This window comes from Lacerta agilis, chromosome 6, assembly GCF_009819535.1.
Source record: "Lacerta agilis isolate rLacAgi1 chromosome 6, rLacAgi1.pri, whole genome shotgun sequence".
Classification (NCBI taxonomy): domain Eukaryota; kingdom Metazoa; phylum Chordata; class Lepidosauria; order Squamata; family Lacertidae; genus Lacerta; species Lacerta agilis.
The window spans coordinates 929,326-956,027 of NC_046317.1; the positions used below are offsets into that span (position 1 = coordinate 929,326).

General features: G+C 44.9%; 1 protein-coding gene across 1 annotated transcript in view; it reads right to left on the minus strand.

Annotated features, from left to right (window-relative positions):
* The window catches only part of C6H1orf21 (chromosome 6 C1orf21 homolog), an 83,574-nt gene extending 57,107 nt beyond the window's left edge, over positions 1-26,467 (minus strand). Inside the window, exons 1-2 of the mRNA XM_033151162.1 lie at positions 26,229-26,467; positions 2,775-2,869 (exon numbers count right to left, since the gene is read on the minus strand). Coding sequence (XP_033007053.1) covers positions 2,775-2,869; positions 26,229-26,322 — 189 coding nt within the window. The 5' untranslated portion in view covers positions 26,323-26,467. The remainder of the gene's footprint in view (positions 1-2,774; positions 2,870-26,228) is intronic.
* Between the last annotated feature and the right edge of the window lie 235 nt (positions 26,468-26,702).

Sequence of the window (26,702 nt, forward strand, 5' to 3'; positions counted from 1 at the left end):
TCCCCCTCCCCCCCCCCAATTGACATGATGCGGCCTCATCTTCGCGCCTGTTTTGGAGGCCAAGCTTTCGGGGTTTCGTTTCTTTTATTGTTGTTATTTATACACTGCTCCTCCGACACGCTTGTTTTTATTTCAAAGAAATGCAAGCTTTCGTGGAGCACTTCTTTTTTTAAAAAAGAAGGGGGGGGGAGGAAAGGGAGAAACTGGATCCGATTCCTGCCTTGCGCGAAACGGATTGTGGCGCCTCTTCTTCGCAAGCTTTTTTTAATAAAATCATTTTTCAATAAATTGTGCAATAATTGTACATTTGAATATCTACTTGCCATTATTCTGACTATGTTTCTGCTTTCAGTGCTAGTTATTACTTACGTTATTACAAAAAACAGTAATAATTGAATGCAGTGACAATAATTTATGATAATAAAGAGTGGACACATAGTCCTACAGATACAACCAGCCCTTTAAGGGTGACCAAACTGCTGATGCGGCCCCCGATGAATTTGAGTTTGACACCCCTGATCTAGAGTGTGACCCAACACCTGGTTCAGAGTGAGAATTGAGACACACCCTCCTCTAACAGTTTGTGCTGGTGTGCGCGTGAGACACTAAATCAAATGCACATGTAATCCATAACCCCTAACCTGAACGAAGCACAAATACTGGAAAAAACAAAACCCTGGACTATATACACAGTTTTGGGGTCTTAGAATCCATATGGTCATACAAACAGCACACCATCCACCAATGTGACTTTCGTGGGAAAGACAAATGCCAACTGACATGACTATACATCCACCTCATCTTACCTGTCTCAGAGATAACATTTTACACATTAGTGCCATTAATACTCCAATTAAGCCACCAGCATTCTGAATGTTAATTAGGGTGTTATGGTGGCATATTTGTGAACTAAATACATGGATGTCAAGCCGAAACAATGAGGTCTTTCAGAAGTGAATATTAAAACTGGAGTATTATTTTATTTACACCAATCTCATACCTGCATGTTTGTTGATCAAGACATTGATCACTGGAAGTTTTGCCCTGCCTTACTAAAATCAAATCAAAGTGGCTTATACATGTTAACAGAACAATGAAGCAACAACCACCCAAACCCTCAACAGCCATCATTTAGGAGCAGTAGGAAAGGCTTTCTTAAAATCAATTTCCTACAAAAAAGCAGATGAAATGAAATCATTTTTTCTGTCTGTCTAAAAGTGAGCAACAGTAGGACAAGGCTTAACACCCCGCACAGGGGGGGCTGTTCCAGATTTGGGGCACTATAATATTCTGGCTTGGGTTTTCCAGATTGTATCATTTTTACGCTTACCTCTATAGACTAATCCTACTTCCTCCTCTAGTGAAGACAGGGTATTAATATTCAACTAGAAATTCTTTTAAAGATCCTTTCTGAGCCACTGGAACAAATGCACACAACAGAGTACAGCTACATACACACCATATAGTTAAAAGCACACTCATACACCCCAAGAATCTTGGGAACTGTAGTTCTGTGATGGGCTATCTAGAGTTCCCAGGATTCCTTGGGCGGGAGGGGGGAGAAGAATGTGTTTCAAATGTATAAGATGTCTACAGTCTTCAACTGGTTTAACAGTTAAAACCAGAGGATCATGGACAACTGCAATTATTTTTGGGGACTCTAACCAAGAATTCCTAGCATACTCACTAAACTATAATTCCCAGGGTTCTTTGGGGGTTGCAAACACAGACTAGCATAAAACCAGTATAAATTTATAGCAAAGCTATGTCCCAAGAAACATCACCATGGAAAAACAGAAGGAAACCATGCTGAATATATATTTAAGGGTGTTTGCATTTTGTGCCTTTTTTTAAAGTTCTGTGCCCAGGCAACCCAAATTCTGCACCAAAGAAACATGAACTCTGTGGCTTGTATAAATCATGCAAACTGGCATGTCTTCCCTAATACTGCGTAATTTATTCTGTTTTTCACTGAGCCACTGAGGAAGGGGCAAGAAACTACAGTGGGCACTTGAATTTCCACTCCCAACTATGGGAAATCTGTTTCCACCACCTCTCTGGCTTCCGAGATTTCAGAAAATGTTACACACATCTCTTAGCGGCTATAAGGACTAGTGATGTTAAAATAAATAAACGCATAAATGTGAATGCAGTGGTTCTCAGGAAGCTGAATTATACACTCCTTCTCTACTTCTAGAGAACTGTAGCGTATGCCATTGAGGATAAAACAAGTGGATAACACATAATGCAAAGCTGGAAACAAGAAATTAACCCTTATCTGCAGCAAATTACTAAACACTGGTCCTTGCAAGTTCTCTGGTTGTAAGCACATTATATATCTTTTAAGTGTCTGAGTTGACACTCTTTAAAATTCAGGGTGGGAATGCAGAGAGTAAATAATGACAGACATCTACTTAAAAGTAGGTACCATAGTTTCCTTCTCAAAAGGCAGTAAATTCCTGTGTTGGTAACAGCTCCTTTGAACACAAACACATTCATCACAAGCCAAACAGTATTACCACTTGCAAAGCGGCTGAATACAAATGCCCATTCTACTGGAGCACACACTTCACCATATTAAGGGCAAGATAATTCATAAAGACAAGCAGAGGAAGGTAGCATTTTGCAGCTTTCCTCTGAGCTATAAATAGTTATGGCATTTTCAAGAAAGCGCTCCCCTTCAGTACACTAAGTGTTCTACATACTTTATATTTCATTACAGACCTAGAGCCTGTGTCAAACCCTTTTAATAAGTAATAATGTTCAACCCTTACCAAGTTTTCCTGGTTTCTGGCAGCTATTTTCTGGTCTTCTTCTCCTCCATTTTTCATGTATTTGACTTCTTCCACAGGTTTGATCCTATACTCGTCTGAGGAGCAAGAGGAAGAGGGGAAAACACACATGTGTAAGAACAATGATAGAACCTGTGCAGCTCAGCAGATGGTATTCACAAGCAATGATCCTGCGAACTCCAAATAATGAAGAAGGCTCCTCTCAGGTCTTCTTTATGGACTTACTGCAATTAACCCAAAACAAGTCTGTTAAGAGCACTGCCAGACGCCTCTAAGGACCACTTTGCAGATTATAATGGCCCTAAACTGTTTACTCAACTAAAAGATTTGACGCACATGCATGTAAAGCACTTTTTAGGTGTTGTCAAACCGCTTTCTGTGGAGTGGGGAGCAAGGCTGTGTGTGCCAGTCCCTTCCTCTCAAGTTTCTCATACGGGTGAATTGTTACGTGCATTCAGCTGAACTCAAACCCCTCCCTACAACTTGCAGCAACCACCGTGCAGGATTCCCCACTGCAGGAAAGACTGTGGGCACACACAGCCAAATTCACTCCTGACCCTGCACCTCCAGAGCTTCCTACTCGTAAGTGAGAGAAGGCTGCTATTTGTGTCTTAGGGTAGATCCAGTGTGCTTCAAACATGTACAAGCTGCAACTGACAATGCAGGTGTGCAGCACATCTGTTCATGGGGCAATATGTGAAGCAACTCTGGTGGACATTCTCACCAGAATCTGCCAAGGTTAATATGAACAATTACCTTAGGAAAGCAACTAGAGTGGTTAAGAAAGCATCATGCAGCATGAATTAGGGAACTGAAATAGCTATCAAACTCAACTGCTGCTTAGAGGGAGAAGGTGGAATTGGAAATCAAGCAAACTAGAACAATATTAATGTGAGAGTGTCATGATATATTCCTAGCATAACATGAGATTACAGTATTACTGCAATGCTGATTAAAAAATACTTGGCACTTAAAGTCAAAATTTCAATCTTCCATGTGCTTTAACATATATAGCCCAATAATCCTTACAACCACCATGTAAGGTAGGACAGGAAGATTCCCATATTACAGAGAGATACAAGGCATATCCCTTACACATTGCTTGGTGGGATTTAAAAAAATCATACTGCCCTTCAAAGTTTGTACTAGGAATATACATTCCACAACAGATACACGTTTCAAATATCTTCCAGGCTTAGATGTCCTCCAGAAAGTCCTCAGGAAATTGAGAGGATGTGTAGCAAAGAGAATGCTCTTGGTGGACCACAGCAAAGACAGCAGATAGGAAGGAAGCCGTGGCCGCCAAACTTGGGAGGAGAGAAGGAGCACAGATGTTCCTCAGTCTCAACAACTACTCATGCGCTTTGGAATTTGGATGCACAGTCACTCTTTCCCCATCGTTATTTATTATTTCCTTTTTTTAAAAAAAGACATGAGCACTGCTTTCCCACTTAATATAATTCCTACACTGGCAAACAGTTTGAGTTTTGCTGAGGTAGAGGTACAGAATGATCTGGTTCTATCCACAGGGCCTAGTTTCAAAAGCCCTCTGCAAACAATTTGTTTAGACCTTTGGCAGGAAGGGAGGGGAGAGAATCAGGGAAGAGAGGGGGGGAGATGGGAGAGGTTTTCTCCACTTTTGGCTCCAGCCACGGCTGCCTCTGGCACTGCCAACAAGGGGTACGCATCCTCTAACACAGTGTTTTTCAACCACTGTTCCGCGGCACACTAGTGTGCCGCGAGATGTTGCCTGGTGTGCCGTGGGAAAAATTGAAAAATTACTTTATATATAGTCAATATAGGCACAGAGTTAAATTTTTTAACATTTTTTAACATTTTCTAATGGTGGTGTGCCTCGTGATTTTTTTCATGAAACAAGTGTGCCTTTGCCCAAAAAAGGTTGAAAAACACTGCTCTAACATAGGGGTGTCCAACCAGTTGACCGCGATTGACAGGTCGATCCCTGGATTATCGTGGTTGATCGCGGGATCCATATCACTCGCACTGTTTAGAATCATGTCTCTGCCCCCCCCCCCCACAGTCCTTTCCCACATCGTGTTTAGTGTGCATTCCTTTGTCGTCTGCTGTAGCGCTGCATTCATCTGTTAGTGGCTGCGTTGTTGGTGAGCAATTTAAATTAATTCTGCGCACTTACTGTTCAAAGAAAGAATCTGAATAAGTGTGCATGCACACGAAAGCTCATACCAAGAAACAAACTTAGTTGGTCTCTAAGGTGCTACTGGAAGGAATTTTATTTTTATTTTTTTTTGCTCAAAGAAAGATCAACAACTTTGGCCTGCTCCCCTAAAAAAAGCTGAATAAATTTGGCCTGCCGTGCCCACCCCCCTGGGTAGATCCCTGCCAGTTCCCCCCCCCCCCCGAGCAGTCTCTTGGGAGCTGGATGTCCCTGCTCTAACAGTTTGCTCAGAGGGAAAGGAGGCCTTCCCTAATAGTTGGCTAAACAGGCATGACACTTTCTACACCACACAATACAGTAAGCTTGCAACTTACCTGTATGCACATTTAATTTGTGCTCATTCAGCTTTGTGTGTGTGGATAACTATTTTTTTTTAATAGAAAGGGAGCAGGGTTCCAGGGCAAATGACCTTGGCAATCCCACCCACCATTGAACCCAATGTGTTTCAATTACAGTGGTACCTCGGGTTACAAACACTTCAGGTTACAGACTCCACTAAGTAGTACCTTGGGTTAAGAACTTTGCTTCAGGATGAGAACAGAAAATGTGCTCTGGCAGTGCGGCGGCAGCAGGAGGCCCCATTAGCTAAAGTGGTACCTCAGGTTAAGAATGGTTTCAGTTTAAGAACAGACCTCCGGAATGAATTAAGTTCATAACCAGAGGTACCACTGTATACACAATTTTGGCTTTAGGCACAATCCCCAGAACATAACCCCTGCTTTGGTTGCAGGCCTATGGTACTGAACCACGTTGTTCAGAAATTCTAAGCTTCAAATGCCTACAGATAATTGTGTTTTGCAGGGCTAAGATATGACAGACATGATTCCAGGAGGATCAGGTGGAATTTGTGCAAGAAAGGGGGGAAGCATCTACTCCCACAACTTGGTACCTTAACCGGCATTACATTATTATTTTAACACTCTCCTTTTTCTCCCCGCAATGCGGAACATTAATGGCACATATCCTCTCCTAAGTTTAAGTTCTGTCACACTGAAAGGATTTCTGTTTGTCTTTCTATGAAAAAGAAGTTCAAAACATGTGTTGTCAAGATGAAATATCACTTGCCAGAGGTAGGTTGAAAATATTTGAGTTTCCTCCTGAGAAGCGTCTTCTAGGTAATTTGACTGTCAGTGTTAAGAGAAATATTGGAGTAATTATGACCTCTCTTTCACCAATAAGCAATTGTTCTGGAGCATGGGTAGACAAACTAAGGCCTGGGGGCCGGATCCAGCCCCATCGCCTTCTACTGTAAATTCGGCCCACGGACGGTCCAGGAATCAGCGTGCAAAATTTTACATGAATAGAATGTGTCCTTTTATTTAAAATGCATCTCTGGGTTATTTGTGGGGCCTGCCTGGTGTTTTTACATGAGTAGAATGTGTGCTTTTATTTAAAACTAGCTGACCCCCCGGCCGCATCCTGCTGCGGCTGATTTTGTGTAATGGAAGGGGTTCTGCCGGCTCCCTGTCCTCGGCTCCTCAGCCTCCCTGTGTGGGAACAGGCAGAGCTCCGTAGGGGAGGCGGAGAGGGAAGCTCAGCCTGGACTCCGCAGGGGGAGGTGGGTGGGGAGGAGAAGGGGAAGCGGCTTCTGCCTCCGCCGCCCATTGGGCCTATCCTGCCCCCTCAGCCCGGCCCCCCACCGACCCCTTCCCGCCCCTGCAGCCCAGCGACGGAGGTTTTTTTTGTCTGCACAGGTTGCGCAGGTTCTGTGACGCTGCAGGGCGATCCGGCTTTCTATTGGATGGTGTTGGAGTCTTCAGTGCTTTTGCTGGTGACGTGTAATAGGGGCACCATTTTTTTGCATTTATTCTTTATTTTAAGTATGTCAAGTGTGGGTTTTTTTTGAAATTTAATTATCCCATGTTATTCCCTGCTGGTCATGGAATGCTGTATCCTAATTTGATGCTATTTGGTCCAGCGGTTACGGAGCAAGTTGGTAACCGCCACACACGCAATGGGAACATTTTTATATATACAGATACATCTCTGAGTTATATGTGGAGCATAGGAATTTGTTCATTTCCCCCCGAAAAAAATTTAGTCCAGCCCCCCACAAGGTTTGAGGGACATTGGACCGGCCCCCTGCTGAAAAAGTTTGCTGACCCCTGTTCTGGAGGATAATATTCAGTGCCAACTAAGGCTTTGGAAGGGTAAGAAAAATAAGTGTCTAACTAGAACACTGTATTTGTGTAGTAACACATTGCTACTTGCTTTGTTCCCTTTACTCAGGACTTAAAAGTTCTGCCAAAACTTCAGATCTAGTAAATATTAGACTCAGGTGATAAGGTTTCCCTCCGACCGCCTCAAAAGACATTGAGATGATTGTTGCATTTTCTGCCAAAATTAGGCTAAACACAACTGAAAACCTTAATTATTATTATTTACGTATTTTTCCAACCTTTGTGATTTTATTAATCAAAACACACTCCTTATTGTATTTATACAATGTGGGTGTTACATAATATTTGTTTATATTCTGATGCTTAGAACTGATTATGTACAAATGCCTATTAGATGTATTTGAATTAGGGTTGTGACGCCTGTCAAGTAGTACAAACCAAAGTCCATTTACTGTCTATAATCTGAAAGTTTTTTTTAAGACAGTCATATATTCCATGGAGTCAATAATGCCCTTGTAGAAGAAGAGAAGAAGAGTCTGGATTTGATATCCCGCTTTATCACTACCTGAAGGAGTCTCCAAGCGGCTCACATTCTCCTTTCCCTTCCTCCCCCACAACAAACACTCTGAGAGGTGAGTGGGGCTGAGAGACTTCAGAGAAGTGTGACTAGCCCAAGGTCACCCAGCAGCTGCATGTGGAGGAGCGGAGACGCGAACCCGGTTCACCAGATTACGAGTCTACCGCTCTTAACCACTACACCACACTGGCTCTCTTGTATAGGTGGTGTCCTTGCCGTTGCCTCTGGCAGATGCAGCAAATCTCATACATGGTTATTGAGTACAAAAGAAAATTAGTGGCACCTTTAAAAGACCAACCAATTCATGATAGCATAAGTTTCCAAGGACTAGAGTCAACTTTAACCAGATGCATGAAGTTTTACCCTGAGTTACTGTATATATAAAATAATATACTTGGGGGAGGGGATTGTAAACAGTGGCCAGAAGGAAATTAAGTGCAGAAAAAAATATGTTATTACTAATGGTTAACAATCATTAGTTAACTACGGTTATTAACTGTTATTAACAAAATTGTTATTAAGGAGACCTTTGCATTTTTAAACAAGTTTTCTCCTAGCGTCAAACAAATTACATCTCTGGAATGAAATTTCCCCCATCTCTTCCATTTATAAATAAAATATTGTCATTTAATTCAAGGAGTACCCTATATATCACACTTACTGCTCATCTTATAACCAATTATTCAAATGTTGTCAAAAAATCTTGGTGAATCTGCAAAAAGTCTTAGTACTTGTATTCCGGCATTAACTAATTCGAAAATACTGAAACCATAACAAATGTTCACCATCCATCTTCATAATCATATCATGTATTAATTGGGATTTAGAGCAGCTGCAGAATGTAGAGTATTGGGGGCAATTTCGAATGCAAAATTATCCGCGTCTGCAAGGCAATGTCGAACAGCTACATCTGTTTTCCATGCAGCATTATCAAGGGAAAACGAGGTGTTGGGTAAGGGGTTTCTTGCTAGATCAGACCAAATGTCATTTTAGTCCCTATCCTGCCACCAACAATGGCTAGCCTTGGGCAACTCACAGGGAGCACATGACGTGGTTATGTTTATAGCCGTTAAGAGAAGAAGTTATATGCTGAACAATCCCCAGTTAAAATCTCAGTTCTGACACAAACTCACTGGCCAGCCTTGGGGCCGAACTGCTCCTTAGTTTAGCAAAAAAGCGAGTAAGAGACAACATGATAAAAGTGTATAAAACTATCCCTGGCATGGAGGAAGTGGGTGGAGGGAAACTTTCTCCTAACACTAGAACTTGCAGACATCCAAAGCAGCTGAACGTCTGGCGATTTGGGATAGATAAAAGAAAGTATTTCTTCATACAGCGCATAGCTAAACTATGGGGTTCACTCACACAATAAGTAGTGATGGCTGCTTTAAACAAGGATCTGACAATTTCATGGAGGATAAAGCTACCAATGACTACTAATCCTGAAGGTTATGTTCAAAGAGTTTGTCCGTCTTGAGAGACACCGGAGTGTGCCTCCAAGGCTAAAGTCAAGCCGCTGGAGAATCACGGGGCCTGCTGTGGCTACAGGCACAGGTAACTTTTAACTGCTGTCTCCCGCATTGTTTTTGCTACGTTTGCAGCGCTGAAGTGATCTGGGCAGTGTGTATGGAGGTCCTGGGCTGCCCAGACAACAAGACGCCCCTCTTGTCATTGCTGATGTGGTGCTAAGGAAAGCAGAGCAAGACACTTGGCACCAGCTTGGCTGCAGGACTTGCCGGAAGAAGATATACAGTGGTACCCCGCAAGACGAATGCCTCGCTAGACGAAAAACTCGCAAAACGAAAGGGTTTTGCGAGTTTTTAGTTGACTCGCAAGACGAATTCGTCTATGCCTGTTTTTCGCAAGACGAATTCGTCTGGCGAGGTACCACTGTAAGCTGGCTTACCTTTTCGCTCTGGTCGGGAGGGGTGATGTCCGCGTCCGCCATTTTGGATCGACTGTGCATGCGCAGTCGATCCAAAACGGCAGACGCGGACAACATCCCTCCCGACCGCAGCGAAAAGGTAAGCTCCGCTGCCGGTCGGGAGGGGGCCGTGGGATCGTGCCCAATGTCGGGCATCATCCCACGGCCCTCTCCCTCCTTCCCGGAGCCCCGCCGCTGCGTTTTAAGACTGCAATGATCGTTGCAGTCTTAAAACTCGGCGGCGCGGAGCTCCGGTGCCGGTCGGGAGGGGGCCGTGGGATCGTGCCCAATGTCGGGCATCATCCCACGGCCCTCTCCCTCCTTCCCGGAGCCCCGCCGCTGCGTTTTAAGACTGCAACGATTGTTGCAGTCTTAAAACTCGGCGGCGCGGAGCTCCGGTGCCGGTCGGGAGGGGGCCGTGGGATCGTGCCCGATGTCGGGCATGATGCCACGGCCCCCTCCCTCCCTCCCGGAGCCGCGGAGCTGCGTTTTAAGACTGCAGCGATCGCTGCAGTCTTAAAACACAGCACCGCGGAGCTCCGGTGCCGGTCGGGAGGGGGCCGTGGCATCATGCCCGATGTCGGGCATGATGCCACGGCCCCCTCCCTCCCTCCCGGAGCCGCGTTTTAAGACTGCAGCGATCGCTGCAGTCTTAAAACACAGCACCGCGGAGCTCCGGTGCCGGTCGGGAGGGGGCCGTGGCATCATGCCCGATGTCGGGCATGATGCCACGGCCCCCTCCCTCCCTCCCGGAGCCGCGGAGCTGCGTTTTAAGACTGCAGCAATCGCTGCAGTCTTAAAACACAGCACCGCGGAGCTCCGCTGCCGGTCGGGAGGGGGCCGTGGGATCGTGCCCAATGTCGGGCATCATCCCACGGCCCTCTCCCTCCTTCCCGGAGCCCCGCCGCTGCGTTTTAAGACTGCAACGATCGTTGCAGTCTTAAAACTCGGCGGCGCGGAGCTCCGGTGCCGGTCGGGAGGGGGCCGTGGGATCGTGCCCAATGTCGGGCATGATGCCACGGCCCCCTCCCTCCCTCCCGGAGCCGCGGAGCTGCGTTTTAAGACTGCAGCGATCGCTGCAGTCTTAAAACACAGCACCGCGGAGCTCCGGTGCCGGTCGGGAGGGGGCCGTGGCATCATGCCCGATGTCGGGCATGATGCCACGGCCCCCTCCCTCCCTCCCGGAGCCGCGGAGCTGCGTTTTAAGACTGCAGCGATCGCTGCAGTCTTAAAACACAGCACCGCGGAGCTCCGCTGCCGGTCGGGAGGGGGCCGTGGGATCGTGCCCAATGTCGGGCATCATCCCACGGCCCTCTCCCTCCTTCCCGGAGCCCCGCCGCTGCGTTTTAAGACTGCAACGGTCGTTGCAGTCTTAAAACTCGGCGGCGCGGAGCTCCGGTGCCGGTCGGGAGGGGGCCGTGGGATCGTGCCCGATGTCGGGCATCATCCCACGGCCCTCTCCCTCCCTCCCGGAGCCGCGGAGCTGCGTTTTAAGACTGCAGCGATCGCTGCAGTCTTAAAACACAGCACCGCGGAGCTCCGGTGCCGGTCGGGAGGGGGCCGTGGCATCATGCCCGATGTCGGGCATCATCCCACGGCCCTCTCCCTCCCTCCCGGAGCCGCGGAGCTGCGTTTTAAGACTGAAGCGAGCGAACAGCAGCGCTGCTGTTCGCTCACTGCAGTCTTAAAACGCGGCTTGGCTTGGCTCCGGTGCCGGTCGGGAGGGGCCCCCGGACTTTTTTTCCCATAGGAACGCATTAATTAAATTTTAATGTGTTCCTATGGGAAAAGGTGCCTCGCAAGACGAAGAGTCTTGCGGAACGAATTAATTTCGTCTTGCGAGGCACCACTGTACAATACACCATCCAACCGCCTTAGGGACTCCAACCCGGATTTGTGTGGGTTTACTCCTTAGCCTTTCCTTCTCCCGAAGGTGTCCCACAAGGCAGCAAGTACAGATTTTTCCTTGGAGTTGCTGCTGTATCCCTGTTGCTGGAAACTGTGGAGTGGGGGAGTGCTGTTATGCTCAGGGCCTGCTTTTGGGCTTCACATCTGCCTGACCACCATGAGAACAGGATAGCTGGGTTAGATGGGCCACTGGCATGATCCAGCAGATTTTCCTGATATTCTTAGACCCATGTGGAGAATACAGAGCTGCCACCAAGAGCAGCAACTTTTCATCTCCTCCTCCCCTCTCCTGTAGTAGGTTCTGTCTAGGAAAAGAACACTTGATAATTTCTCCGCTCCTGTTAAGTGGCAGCTATTGAAACGGAACAGAGGCAGGAAAACTCTTGTTTTGATGTCATCACGCCAGACTGCTTCTTTTGCAACACATTGGCTGGGGTGAACACAGAGCCTGCTGCTCTCGCCAGGTGCTCTCCACGTCATCTGGTGCTCTCCTTGGACAAGCAACTGGCCTTCAATTCTCCACTTGCAATATGTAAGCTGGTAATACTGACCTACCTTTAAAAGGCCAAGTGTAAAGATAACGGAGAACGTGTCGTGAAGCTCGGTGTATAAATCTGTGTGCACTACACAAGTAAAACTGTTAATTCTGAAGATACCACAACTGGGAGCCAGGCAGTGCAGCATAAAGAACAGGATTTGCTGCAAAGCAATGACAAGTGCCGACCCCTTCCTGCATTTATGATAAAAAAACACAGAGATCTTCATGTAAGCTAATGAAACTGAGCCGGGGGGGGGGGTTGGAGTTAGAAGTCCCTGGTTCAAATCTCCCTTCAGCTGAGACCTACTAGGTCACTCTATATACTCTTAGCCCCTCTCTGCCAAAATAAGGGAAATTCTTATAATGGGCTATCTATCTGATGAAGTTTCTGTAAGACTTACAATGCTAACCTGTGAGTGCTTTGAACACTCAAACATGCTACACAAATGTTGTTTTAGTATTTCTTCACTTTGTGCAAATGTTCTTGGTTTTAAAACCAGCAAATCATTTTTAAAGGAATGCTTCTTTTTAAAGAAACTATTTTCTGCTCTACTATTGATTGATGAGCAAAGCATCCAGTATTTCCCATAACTCTAGATTTTGCATACAAAGTAAGACCAACAAGTGTTTAAAACAGGAAATAGAGAGTTATGTAGAAGGAACGTGCTTTGTCACCACCACAAAACAAAACAGTTACAAGGTGACACAAATAGATAAAAGCACAGAATAGAAAAAGATGCTGAGAAAAGGTAGAAATGATTATGACAGTATACAATGCACCTCTCTGAATCCATGGCATAGAACAGCTGGCTATGCTAACCTGAAACAGTGATTAGGCAGGCAGAGTATAGAGGAAAGTGATACATTACCAACATCACGTATGTATGTGTGCACATGTGCTTTAGAGAAACACTCAGCCACCAGTACGGCAAATAAAGATTTCCATCTGGAAACAGATAATTCCCCCACACAAAGCTACCATGGCAACATAATGAAGAAGCACGACATTCATTAATAATGGTCTCAGTGATAAATGAACATATCAGCATGTGCTACTGAAACAATTACGAGGGAAGGGAAAAAATGGCAAAGGAAGCAATGAAAGGAATGGTTACAACACAATGTGGATTCCAACAGCGATGCATTAGAAAGAAGACAATGAAAACCACCACCGTGTCTCAAGAACCGTATTGAAAGTGCCTGGAATGTAATACGGTATAGGATTTTCAGACAGGCAGGCGTCATCAACTGAGAGGTCATTTTAAAAAATAATTAAAGGTAAAGGTACAGGGACCCCTGACCATTAGGTCCAGTCGTGTCCGACTCTGGGGTTGCAGCGCTCATCTCGCTTTACTGGCCGAGGGAGCTGGCATACAGCTTCTGGGTCATGTGGCCAGCATGACTAAGCGGCTTCTGGTGAACCAGAGCAGCACACGGAAACACTGTTTACCTTCCCGCCAGAGCGGTACCTATTTATCTACTTGCACTTTGACGTGCTTTCAAACTGCTAGGTGGGCAGGAGCTGGGACCGAGCAACGGGAGCTCACCCCATCGCGGGGTTTACTTTCTTTTTATTAGAACTAGTACTAATCACAACTACTGCAGTATTCAAAGAGAACTTCAGAGTCCAGGCCCTCTCAGAATTTTTACAGTTTTCTTAGGGTCCTCTTAGGCTTCATGATAGTCCTGATTCCTCTTCACATTTGGGATATGTCACAGTGGTGACTTTCTATGTTTGTCTGTTTCTCTATTTCTAATACACTTGCAGATACAGCACAACCAATATGAGAAGTTAGGTAACAATAAACTAGGGTTTGTCTTTGTGTGTATGTGCATTGGAACAGCTGTGCGGATATCTGAAACATTCACTTCCATTTTCAATTTACCACCATTTAACACTAGGACCATACCCTAAACTGTGGTTAATCTTAACGATGGTTCATAACCCAAGTTTGGCTTGGCCAGGCAGTTTCTGGTGGATCGCCGGTAGATCGTGGATTCCTTAATGATCGTCAGCCTAAAAGGGAACGAAAGCTCTCCCCCTAAAACAAGCTCAACAACTCTTGTCTTTCTCCGCCCCCAAGAGCTCAATAACAATGGGCAATTTCGGAGAGAGCTCCTTCCCTCTTGCCAGCAAATAGCTGGCCACTCTGTGTGTGGTTGTGTGTGTGTGTGTGGCGCGGGGTGATCCTGGCGGGGGGGGGGGGCGTGGTCTAACCCCAGTAACACTTCCCGGATATCTGGCGTAGCTTCTCCAACTGCATGTCTCCTTTCTCAGTGCAGTTGCCCTCCACCTTGCTGGGGAGAGAAGGCTCACAGACTTTCTTTTTAAAAGCAGAGACCAGGGAGGGAGGGAGGGAGGGAGGGAGGCCACTTCCCCGCCGCACAATCTTTAGGGTGGGATTTGTTCCCGTGTCTTCCATCGCCCCCCAACCTGGCCGTGGTGTTAAGAGAAAGAAACCCTCTTTTCTTCCTTTCTCTTCCTCTCCCCCCCCCCAGCCCATCCCCATTTACGACTTTGGGGTGTCTCCCCCACCACACCACCTCACTGAAAATACTCTTGTATTCCATAGAGAGCCAATTGCTCAAGATCTTTGCTGTCTTTTGAAAAATCCATTTGGAAACAACAGCCCTCAATCTTTCTCTACTTCTCCCTTTGTCCCATTGATCTGGTGGGGTGGGTGGGGGAGAGAGGCGCAGTCTGTGTTTGTGTGTGTGTGTTAAGACCCTGAATGACACCCTTCCATTTCCCTCTCCTGGCGTGTTTGTGTGTGTGTTTGCGCGCACTCCTGCGTGGATGGAGTGGAGGCAGCATGATGCCATGGAGACCGTGCCTGAGGGTGCCGCTGCGGCTCCTCCTCCTGTGCGCCCTGCTCTGCGCTTCTGGGGACACCAGCATCGGCTAGGGATGGGGAGTGGGGGGCCACCTGCCTGGGGGGGTGCCGTGAGGGGGACAAATGGGAAGCTCTCCTCCTATAGAAGCACCAGAACACTAAACTAGAGCTAAGGTATTCAGGCTGCAATCCTGTACCCATTTTCCTGAAAGTAAATCTCTCTGAACTAAATGGAACTTACTTCTGAGTAGACATGCATAGTCAGTCACAGAAACCCCAATGTAATTTTCCTCTTCTAAAAAACAGCCATGCCCATGTATTATCCAGGAGTGACAAGGCGTGTGTCTGCCGGGCTAGGGCATGGGGGGCTTTCTGTCCCCGACCCTTTTGACAGGGGGCTAATTGCTAGGGACCATCCTCTTTTCTGCACTTCCACACTTCCACCACTTTGATCTTTGCCAGTTTCACATCCCACTTCCTTCCATGCAACTCCTGGATCTGGTCCTCCCTGCTCCATCCCCCTTCCAATAGTCTTCCTTGCTGGTTTTAGGTCAATCCTAAGAGTCTCCGGGCGGGAGGGGGGATTGCGCGATCCCATTCCAGTCCTTCCCCCACTGCTCAACTGCCTGCCTTTTACTTGACCCTCATGGAAACAAACCTGGCAGTCGGGGGGGGGGTGTGAGGCGTCATTTTGACAGCTGCCCTGTAGATGGAGGTGGGGGCTGCGGCATTGTAGCTCCTTGTTTGTCCCTTTTAAGAGGAATTGATACCACCCCACCCTCACTAGCAATGCTTCTTATTTATGCAATGACCATTCTTGGAAGCTCCCCCCAGTGTCTCATCAGAAAGCAGCAGCCTGCAAGCCACACAACCTGGTGAGGGTCTCTCTCGGGCTCCGCGACAGCAGAAATCCCCCCTTTGGGGAGTTGGTGGGGCGATGTTCTTTGCCCCCTGATCATTTTTGATCACTTTCCTAATATGCAGGGGGGAAATCCTGACTTTGTTTTTCAAACAGAGAAGTATGTGGCTGAAATTGAATCTGTTATTCTGGAGTTAGAAAAAAGATTTGGCGACTTCCAAAAAATTGAATTAATTGTAGAGTACATGTCATTTCCATTCAAATCTGATTTGGACATTTAAAAAATTGCAGTCATTATCAGTACAAATTACTCATTGTGCAAAACATCTCTTGAAAATGAGGTATTAACTCTGAAAAATGACATTTTTCTGAGGGCCCATGCAGAAGAAGTATCATTTTGGAAGTTTGTGCCTACACAGAAATTTCCAAATTTGAGAAGATGCAGTGAAATTTTACACTCATGTTTTGGTTCTACTTATTTGTGTGAATCTGCATTTTCATATTTTAAAATGACAAAGAGTAAGCAATGTTCAAACATGACAGATGAGCACCTTAAGGATTCCCTGAAGCTGGCCCTGACACAGTACTCGCCTGATATCGAACAGTTGGTTACCAAAATGGTGAGGCAGGTGTCACACTAACAATGGATGAAGGCATGTATTTTTAAGAACTCTTGATAGGTAGATTAAAGGAGTGGGTAAAGGAGTTTGTGTGGTGTACAGTTTTGTGGGTGCTTTTATGCAACTCTCTCCCAAGAAATCTCTAAAAGTTTCTGTTGTCCCCCGTAAGAAAAGTATTTGAGCAGTGCTCCCCCCAAAAAGGTTACCAAATCTGGTCACCTCCCTTTCCTTCTCCCTAAAAAAAGCTCAGCAACTTTGAGCCGAATGCCGAACCCCCCAAAAACAGGGCATTCCTCATCCCAAAAAGGTCAACAACTTTGAGCTGAACCCCAAAAAATGGGGGTAGATCACTGCCAGATTTTAATTCTGAAAGTAGATCACAGTCTCTTGGGAGTTGGCCACCCCTGCAGTAAACCATAATAAAAAAATAAACAGAGTTTGGCAACGAGCCCAATGCTAAACTGCAGTTAGTCAAAAACTACATTGAAGGCTTCTAATCTCCTCCTTGTGAATGTGCTGGAGGAGGAACTGCCGTAGCCTCAGCCCCATTCACACAACAATAAATCATAGCTTACTATTACATCTCAGTGCAGCCAATGTAATTGAGGACAGGTTGCAAGTGTGTGCCCCTAAATAAGGGATGTGTACTTGTGTAACCTGAACTCAAGCAAGTCTGGGAAACAAGCAGTTCTCTTATCTTTTCTCTGTCATCATACGATCACATGTTCCAATAAAAAGATACGATGCCTATGGAAATTTGATGATATGCAACCTGCTAATAGGCGATATTTGATAGGATCAATCCAACACTACATAGTCATAAGATGAAAATCTGGGATTTGTTGAAGGCACACAGAAATTCTAACAATTATATTCATTCTCCAGGGGGTCAAGTAAGAAGCTTCAAACGTCAGAAAATACAAAATAAACAATCATGATACCAATCTAATATTCTAAGTAGCCTACAGGGCAGGTCTGCCTTTCGGTGCACATCAAGAATGGGAAACACATTGTGAAATGTGTAGCAGCTTGTGTTACTCTTTATTAATGCTGAATGAAAGCAACTTGGGGGGCTATTTCATTATTTATTAAACACCAATAAAGAGCAGCACAAGCTGCTGCACACGTTAAGATGCATTTCCATTCTAGACATGTACAGAATAGTCAGAAAGATATTGGCAGGGAATAAGGGTTTCTCCCCATTTAGTCATGCACTGCAGAATTTACCAGGAGCAAGGAAGCCGTATTGCATAGTAATCAGTCTTGGCAAGCAGCTTCCAATGATTTTGGCAACCTACATTTATGGAGTTTACCATTCCACACTCCCTCTTCTTCCTGCTGACGCACATGCCAGCTCAGTAAAGTACAGGCTAGACAACTTGCACTGTTATTCTTTCTATGGCGGAGCACAAGAACAGCTGCTCCTTAATTTACAGCAGAGAAGGGAGACTTCCTTAGCTAGTTTGGGATCACCATTCATACCAGAGGACCAATAAGAACAACTGCCTTGCCTTTCACCTGGCTCTGCTGATTTCTGTGGTGAGCCACTCATGAGTCCTAGAAAAGGATGAAGCTGGAAACCACAAATAGGTGGAGCCAGAGAAATAAACACACACTCTGTGTGTTTAAATGCTCTGTGGGCTTAAAATATATACATATATCAAGAAGTTGGAAACAACCAACAGCACTACCTTTCAAAATATCTTTTTCAAAAGTATTATAATTGTGACTGTTTCTGTGGCTATGATACACACACACACACACACACACACACACTAGATAGATAGATAGATAGATAGATAGATAGATGTAGTGTGGGAGTAGCCATAATATTGCAACCCTTCTTATAAGTCCTTCCTCTTCCACTTAGCAGAGAACGCTCCTTATTTACACTGAAAGAAAGCACTAACAGTGTTTCCAAGTCGAAACAAAATAGGAAATTCTTTCCAGTAGCACACGAAAGCTCATACCAAGAACAAACTCGGTTGGTCTCTAAGGTGCTACTGGAAAGAATTTCCTATTTTGTTTCGACTATGGCAGACCAACACGGCTACCCACCTGTAAGTGTTTCCAAGATCATCTATCTGCTCTTTCCTCAAATCCTGAATTGTAGGGGGGTGCATGCATGTCTAAGTAGCAAGTATTAGGAAGATTCTGTTAGCATCCAAACATGAAACTCACTGAGGGGGAGGGGAGCCCATGCCTGTTAGAAAGCCAAAGCAGTGACTAGCTTCTGAGAAATACATATATACTTCTGCAGTTTGCATTAAACTTTTTGGTAATGTGCTATAAGCGGTCTTGTGGACCCCAACGGGTGTAAAGGCAAAATATATTATTTTAAATCAATCAAAAAAAATCAAAAAGTATGGCAACAAGTCTCCACAAACAAATGTTCTCCCCCTAGTTTGTGTGTAAAGTACAAGCAATTCTTAAATGGTGTCCTCCTGTTGCGACATCTGGTAATCCAAGAGGCAACAGACCTTCCAAACCCCACATGCTATTCTGTGTAACTGAGGTGCAAATGAATCTTACAGATCATGTAAGCGATAAGCCAGGGGTCAGCAAACTTTCTCAGCAGGGGGCCGGTCCACTGTCCCTCAGACCTTGTGGGGGGCTGGACTATATATATATATATTTTAAATATGAACAATTCCTATGCCCCACAAATAACCCAGAGATGCATTTTAAATAAAAGGACACATTCTACTCATGTAAAAACATGCTGATTCCCAGACCGTCTGTGGGCCGCATTTAGAAGGCGATTGGGCCACATCCGGCCCCCGGGCCTTAGTTTGGGGACCCCTGCAATAAGCTTTCTGGGTCCAGTTACACTTGCATCAAGGAATAACTGTAAAAGGTGACTTCCTACAAAGGCATGACCACCACTGGGACACTGCCAACAGCAGAAAAACAACAACAAAGAGGAGATCTGAAGTGATCCAGTCTGCCCATCTCTGCCTAAAGAAAAGGAAGGTATAAGAAGGCCATATCTGGCTGATCCAAAGAATACCTCTGAAATAAGTAATGTGTGAGGGGGGGGGGTGCCAACCCTGGCAATCCCTTACCTTGGACTGTTTTACTTGGAGTGACATTATTTATACTATCTACAACTCCAGTATTTTAACATTTGTTTTGGTGTTTTAATTTTAAATTGTTAATGCATTTTTAATGGTTCAATGTGCCCACTGCTGTAATCCACTTTGGTATCGTAGACTCAATGAAAGGTGGTATAGAAATTGAAATAATAAACTAACAGCTAGATTGAGATCCCTGAGAGGTATGAATGTTGCAGGCTCTGAATCTGCCCAGGGAGGGAACTCTGCAACACTGGGAGGCAAAGAGGTGGTGTTATTACATTTTAAATCTAGGACTGGCTGCTCAAACCTTTCAGAGGAACTCAGGGGTGTTTACTGTATATCCCAAGATGTCTCTGCTGGAGAAGACAGGTGGCACAACCAGAGATCCAGGAATGGTGCAATAAAGCACACGCTCCAACCCAGGGTGTCTTCCCTTTGAAATGCCTGGAACTTCGCCTGAAGGGGAGGAGTGCTGCCACACCTGGCTCTGCTTCCAGAACAGGACTTAGTTGAGCTTTGGGCTTTATTAGGTGAACTCCTGCCACCCCAGGTGCTCTTTCAGATCCTGTAGTACCTACTTCTGAACTCCCAAACCAGTCCTTATGTGACCTGCTCCTTGCTACCACATCCTTCCTGATTCTAGTTGCTCTGTACCCCAAACCTTCTTTTACATACAGTGGAACCTCTGGTTACGAACTTAATTCATTCCGGAGGTCCGTTCTGAAGCTGAAACCATTCTTATCCTGAGGCGCCCTTTCGCTAATGGGGCCACCCACTGTGCGCGCGTCTCTGGTGCGCATCTCTGGTGCGCGATTTCCATTCGCATCCTGGGGCAAAGGATCAGCTACTTCTGGGTAGCAGAGCTCGTAACCTGAAGCAGTCATAACCAAAGGTACCACTGTACCTGGGCATGAGCTCCTCAAATGGGGCAAGCTACAAATATACGTCATTTCATCTTGACAAAGCTCTGCTTTCTCTTGGAGAGTTTAATGCATCTGACATTCTACATTTTGCTGTAACTGAACAGCTATTTTCCAAGGTTAAATCATTAAAAACCTAAAAAAAAAATCATAGGGTAGCCATGCTTATAAAGCAGTCTCAAATGTTATGCTGAGTTCTTCTACAAACTCAGGCAATGCAGCTAAATAACAGTCAGGGCCTTATATCTCACCTTTTCCACAACTTATTTTGAGAGCTATTTTTGGTACCAAATACAAGAGTGCCAAGTAAAACAATTCAGAGTAGAAAGGGTTGTTTCAGCTGCACACAGTGGAAGTGGGCTAGAGTTCTCGTTTCAAAAAGCTGTTTCTCTACATTGCGAACACTCGGGGATGGTTGTCCTATGACAGCATTATGGACTTCCATCCTTTCATTTAAAGAAAAATTAGTTCTGCACTCACAACAAATGTCTCTCCCCTGGATTATGTCAGAAACCCACAAGAATGGGAACCACGCCTAGCCGATTTAAAGAAGGATAGTGGCTGGGATCCTATCTGTATTCCTTGCTATGCACAAGGCTTGCCCCCACGCCCTCCCTCCCTCTCTCAGGCCCTAGGATGTGGGGGAATGGATTAACAGCAAAGAGTGGCAGAGCTGAAAAGGTTCCGGGCCCCAACAATTCAATAACATTCGATGTTAATCAGAAGGCAGTTAATGATTTGTCACAAACACACACAGAGAGACAACTTCACACAGGCTTCTTGCATAAGTGTTCCCCTGCAGTATTGGGAGAAGACCATGGGCTTTTGCTGAACAAAAGCCACAGTCCATAAAGCCATACATCTTTTCTGACGGGAAATGCACAGAGCAATGCAGAAAGCCAATGAGGAGGAAATCAATTTGGCAAATTTCAAACTGTATTTTCCCTCTCACATAAGCGTGTCTTTTCGGTGAACTATCAACCTTATGAATGATACAGTTATGCTTGCAAATTGTTTGCCAGTAGATCTCTGACTGTCTGGCTCCACTAAGCTTGGAGTTCTGAACTTCTGGCCCCGGGATGCCCAACCTGTGGCCGTCCAGATCTGGAGGGACGCCAACTCCCATGAGCCCCAGCCAGTGCGGCCAATGGTCAGGGATGCTGGGAGGGAGCTACCTGGAAAGCAGGGTACAAAAGGAAAACTGGATGAACCCTTAGTAATATGTGGAACAGACTACCAGTACCTGTTGTTGAGCCTTTATTTCTTCCGTGCCTCAATAAATGTAACTTCCTTACTCTCAAGTAAGAGCCTCTGTCACTACAGTCTTGGTGGAGCCAGGACAGCAACCTGGTTTGCACTCATCGTAGCTTATAATGTACATACTGTGTCTCCCCGAAAATAAGACATACCCATAAAATAAGCCGTAGCAGGATTTCTATGCATTTGCGCAATATAAGCCATACCCCGAAAATAAGACATCCCCCGAAAATAAGCCATAGTGTGTTTTCTTGAGAATAAAAAAATAAGACAGTGTCTTATTATCGGGAAAACACCTTAGATAATATATTTTAAATATACATGAATTTAAAAAAATAAAAATAAAAAATCAGAATCTCATTCTAGCTCTATGTAAAGTTATGGTACAGTAAAACTAACAGAACTAAGGCTGGCTCTACAAAGCCCATCATTTCGAAGCAGCAATGTTTTGAAAAGAAAAGGGGGGAAATGTCTGAGTCATTGTAGATACTATTTTATCTAAAGACATAATTTTAATCAAAGTCAGCCAGAGAAATAAGTTGTTTATTTGTGGATTTATTTACTGGTTGTCACACACCCAAAGTGTGACAACTTTTAAAAAATAGTTCATGGTCGTCATTAAGTGCACTGAAATGTGTAAAGATGGACTGCCTGTGAGTTCAGGAGGAAAGTTCTAGTGAATTTCCCTATTCACTAGAAACAAAAATGATGGGGATTTAATTAAAACAACCCCTTCAGACTGCAGGTGAAGGCTTCCCTACATAAACATCCTCCTGCAAGTAGAAAGCCAGCATATCAGGGACAGCCTGCCAGGCCCAGCACCTCTCTTTCCCCATTGTGCTCACTTGCACTATACTAAAAATGACATTCCCCAAACGGCTCTCGGACGTGGAACAATCCGCTCCATCAGCTCCTTCGTTCCACGGCTCATGCAGGACAGACGCCTGCCCTCTATCCTGTGTCAGAAAGCCAGGATAAGAAGCAGACGAAGTCACCAACACATCGTGGGTTGCTCACTTCCCCTATAATTCAGGGCTAGTAACTGCTGTGTTACCGGTGCTGTATGCGGTTTTGGAGATTTTGTACTGACTTTCCTTTTGAAAAGAATGCACTGCCACCCTGCTCCATTTCTCTGCTCCACTCTTTCCTCCTCAGTCCATTTATGTTCTCTACCTCGTGTGATGGTGGTGAGCACAACTATCCAACTCTAAAGTCAAGAGAAAGTTGGCTGCTCCACAGAAGGTGGTGCTACTCTGGGCACAGTGAATGCAGGTGCAGAAGCCTGTCAATATAGGAGCAGCAGCACTACTCCAAAACAAACAGCATTATTCTGGAGCCCCCAAAGTCCCCCTTTTCCAGCCATCTCCATAACTGAAGCCTATTTCCTTTGCCACACCAGAACTCCTCAAACTTTCTCGAGTCACCTTCTGAGTAGGCAGAGTGCCTCCTACCATACGTAGCCATCAAGGATCAATGCTCACTGAAGACCCACGTTCTAGCCATCAAGTCTGCATTTGCAGCGAACTCTGGAAACAGACTGCTGGTGCTCAGTAGCAAGCAGTCAAGTTAAACAAAAGATAGTAATCGCTTTGCTTGGCCTACAGGAACATCTCCATTAAAATGCCATCGAAAGAGAACAGCTCGGTTAGGCCACTAAAGGTGTGATTACAATGAACTGTGCACACAAAGGAATTCCAGTACACAAGCAGTTCCACAGTGCTCCACTGCAGCACTAAAATAAATAAATTCAAAAGAAACAGCTTGAGGAGGCACTGTATATTCCACAAGGAAAGCAAAGGGCCCAAAATTAGAGCCCTGAGTTTTGATTATTTATAGATCAATTAAAACCTAATTGGTAAATGATGGGGGGAGTTATTTTAATTTGGAAGGGCAAATTTTAATGAGTGGTGCTGGGGAACAATGGTGCACATTTTGATGTTGGTGTGTAATAGGGAATGCAAAACAACAACAACAACAACAACAACAACAACAACAACAGCAACAGCAACAGAGATTTAAGATGCCCTCTCCGTCTAGCAAAAAACCGTAGCATTTTAAGTTCCCTGTACTTCAACGGCTGAAAAAGTGACTACACTGAGGTTTGGTAAAATGCAATTTTATGGAAATGTAATCTATTAATTTAGGGACGCGGGTGGCACTGTGGTCTAAACCACTGAGCCTAGGGCTTGCTGATCAGAAGGTCGGCGGTTCGAATCCCCGCAGCGGGGTGAACTCCCGTTGCTCGGTCCCTGCTCCTGCCAACTTAGCAGTTTGAAAGCACGTCAAAGTGCAAGTAGATAAATAGGTACCGCTACGGCGGGAAGGTAAATGGCGTTTTCGTGAGCTGCTCTGGTTCGCCAGAAGCGGCTTAGTCATGCTGGCCACTCCCTCGACCAATAAAGTGAGATGAGCACCGCAACCTCAGTGTCGTCCGCGACTGGACCTAACGGTCAGGGGTCCCTTTACCTAATCTATTAATTATTGCTTAAAAGACAGCAGATTGCTCTGTGGGTAGCAGCCCTAATCCCAGTACCTGAAGCACTTAATTCAAGGTGTGTGTGTGTGTGTGTGTTCCTATGTCATGTTGGATGATGTGCCTCTAGACAGATGAAGGAGAGCTCTATATCCCACAGACCAACAATTTACAATCAGCACACGCTTCAATTGTTGTTGGTACTCTCACATTTCAGTGTTCTCGAAGCGACCAACATGAGTCTGACCAAACTGTGGGAGGCAGTGGAAGACAGGAGGGCCTGGCGTGCTCTGGTCCATGGGGTCACAAAGAGTCGGACACGACTAAACAACAACAACAACTCTCACATTTGACTTAACCCTTATTTGCTAATAGTTTGCAACTAACGTCCTGTATCAAGGTCTTAAGGTACCAGACAGGAAGATGGGGGGGTGCTATTTGTTACTATGCCTCAGGCAACAAAACGTTTACAATACCAGCTAGCATTGCCCACCAGCAGGGCAGAGGACTCCCTGTTTTCCTTAAAACCTTCCCTGATGTGCAATACGCTATTTTGTTCAGTTCAATAGCAACTTTTAAGAACCTTGTAATGTTACAGATCTAATTCACATCATGCAATCTACCTCTGTAATGTGGTTCAAACAATTTTTGAGCAAAGGAAGGAGAACGAGAGTGGGCAAGTTAAACTGTACCCTAAAATAAGCTGCTGATTAACAGGCACAAGTGATTTGTTCCTCCGTGCCACATGAGAAAACTAGTCAGAGTCTGGCTCATCATGATGTGTGAATCTGGGCTTGTCATCTGCTTCATCCAAACAATCCATGAGTGGTAAGCCACCAGTGCTTTGCCTGGAGAAAACCGGGGAGACATCTGATGACTCCCCAGACTCTGAATTTTTTTTTCTTCCTCTGAACAGCACAGTCAGGAGAGGTGAGGGAACAAAGCACCTGTGCATCTTAAACCATCCTTTATTTTAAACTGTGGTTTTTAATGTTGGATGTAAGCAAGGACAATATGTGCATTGTTATATAAGCACCATTTCAATATCCACAATAGATCTGTCTGCTTATTATTCAGATTATCTATGTGAGCACACAAGAAAGAATGACAAAAGACAGACAAAGCCAGGCTCATTTTTTCAACAATGCATCAATGTTCTTAAAATTCTTGTACCTTACCTTTCCCAAATGTGTCAAGGTTTTCCAAAGCCTTGCATTAGTGAGAAGCCAACTGAAGCTAACAGGAATACAGAAGGAGGTCTTTGGGAAGGGGATAGCCTACAAAAACTGCCCCACAAATGGTATGAGATTAGGGTATCATACAGGTAGGTGTTAGAGGTATGCCTGTTGGGATTTTGCTTGCCATGTGTCATCTATTCATGTGCTGGACTGTGACATTTGAATAGGAGAGCATGCGCATAGTTCCAACCATACAATCTGTATATTTCAACGTTGCAATATTCAGACTGCATAGTTGCAGCCCACAGGCCTTCCTGTACTAGAGACTGAGAACTGTCTCTTTATCCTCCCAGGAGCCAGAGACACAGGTTATATTCTCTTCCAAATTTATATATTTCTCCAGTCTCCTCTTTAAAAACTTTCAAGAAAAATCATGACTAGCCTAATGCAGCATTACAAATAAAGAGATTTGGCTTCTCACAACTCACACTCTTAGCTAATCTGCTGGACCACAATAATTCCACAGCTCGCCTGCTGCAGATAACTTGGGTTCCCCTAATCCTTTGACTTCAGTAAACACTAAAAGAGCCCGATTCCCCAAAAAATAAATATGCCAGACATGAATGCTGCTGCAAAGGCTGCCAAAATATAGCACTAATTTTGTGATATATAACATTTAACATCTTTTCCTTAATTCCCAGTAAGGTTGAGATCTCCTTTGAAAACTTTATCTTCTAATGTATCAGGGTTTCTAACACACAGCTTATTACCTTGAGAATTTATTCTTGGTAAGTATTTAAGACACAGAAGAAACTTGAACAAACATCATTAAACAGACTCCAGGAGAACTGTTCAGAAATGACAAAAAGAGCAGAGTTTGAACAGGGAAATAAGGGTTCAGTAAAGCAAGGACTATCAACAAAATGGTCAAGAGCCACAAATGATGACACTCACCCCCAAATACATCTCCGTTCTGGTAGTTTTTCCCCTTCTGAGCTTCCTCTTCATTTTGTACAGCAGAGACATGCTTGGCTGACGCACAGCCCATAGTTTCATTTAGTTAGCTCCAGCTTGACTGAGCCGCAAACCATTTCTACAGATGTGCACACATGGCCTTTATTATTTTTGGGAGTAATCCACTTTCCAGCTTTGTTGTCAGGACACTTTCTTTTAACCTGTTGACATAATACAAGAGAAACAGGACCAAAAGTCAGCAGTTGTATAATAATAATAATAATAATAATAATAATAATAATAATAATAATAATAATAATAAATTATTATTTGTACCCCGCCCATCTGGCTGAGTTTCCCCAGCCACAATCAAGTGTTAAAACAATACAGCATTAAATATTAAAAACTTCCCTAAACAGGGCTGCCTTCAGATGTCTTTTTAAAAACAGGATAGCTGCTTATTTCCTTGACATC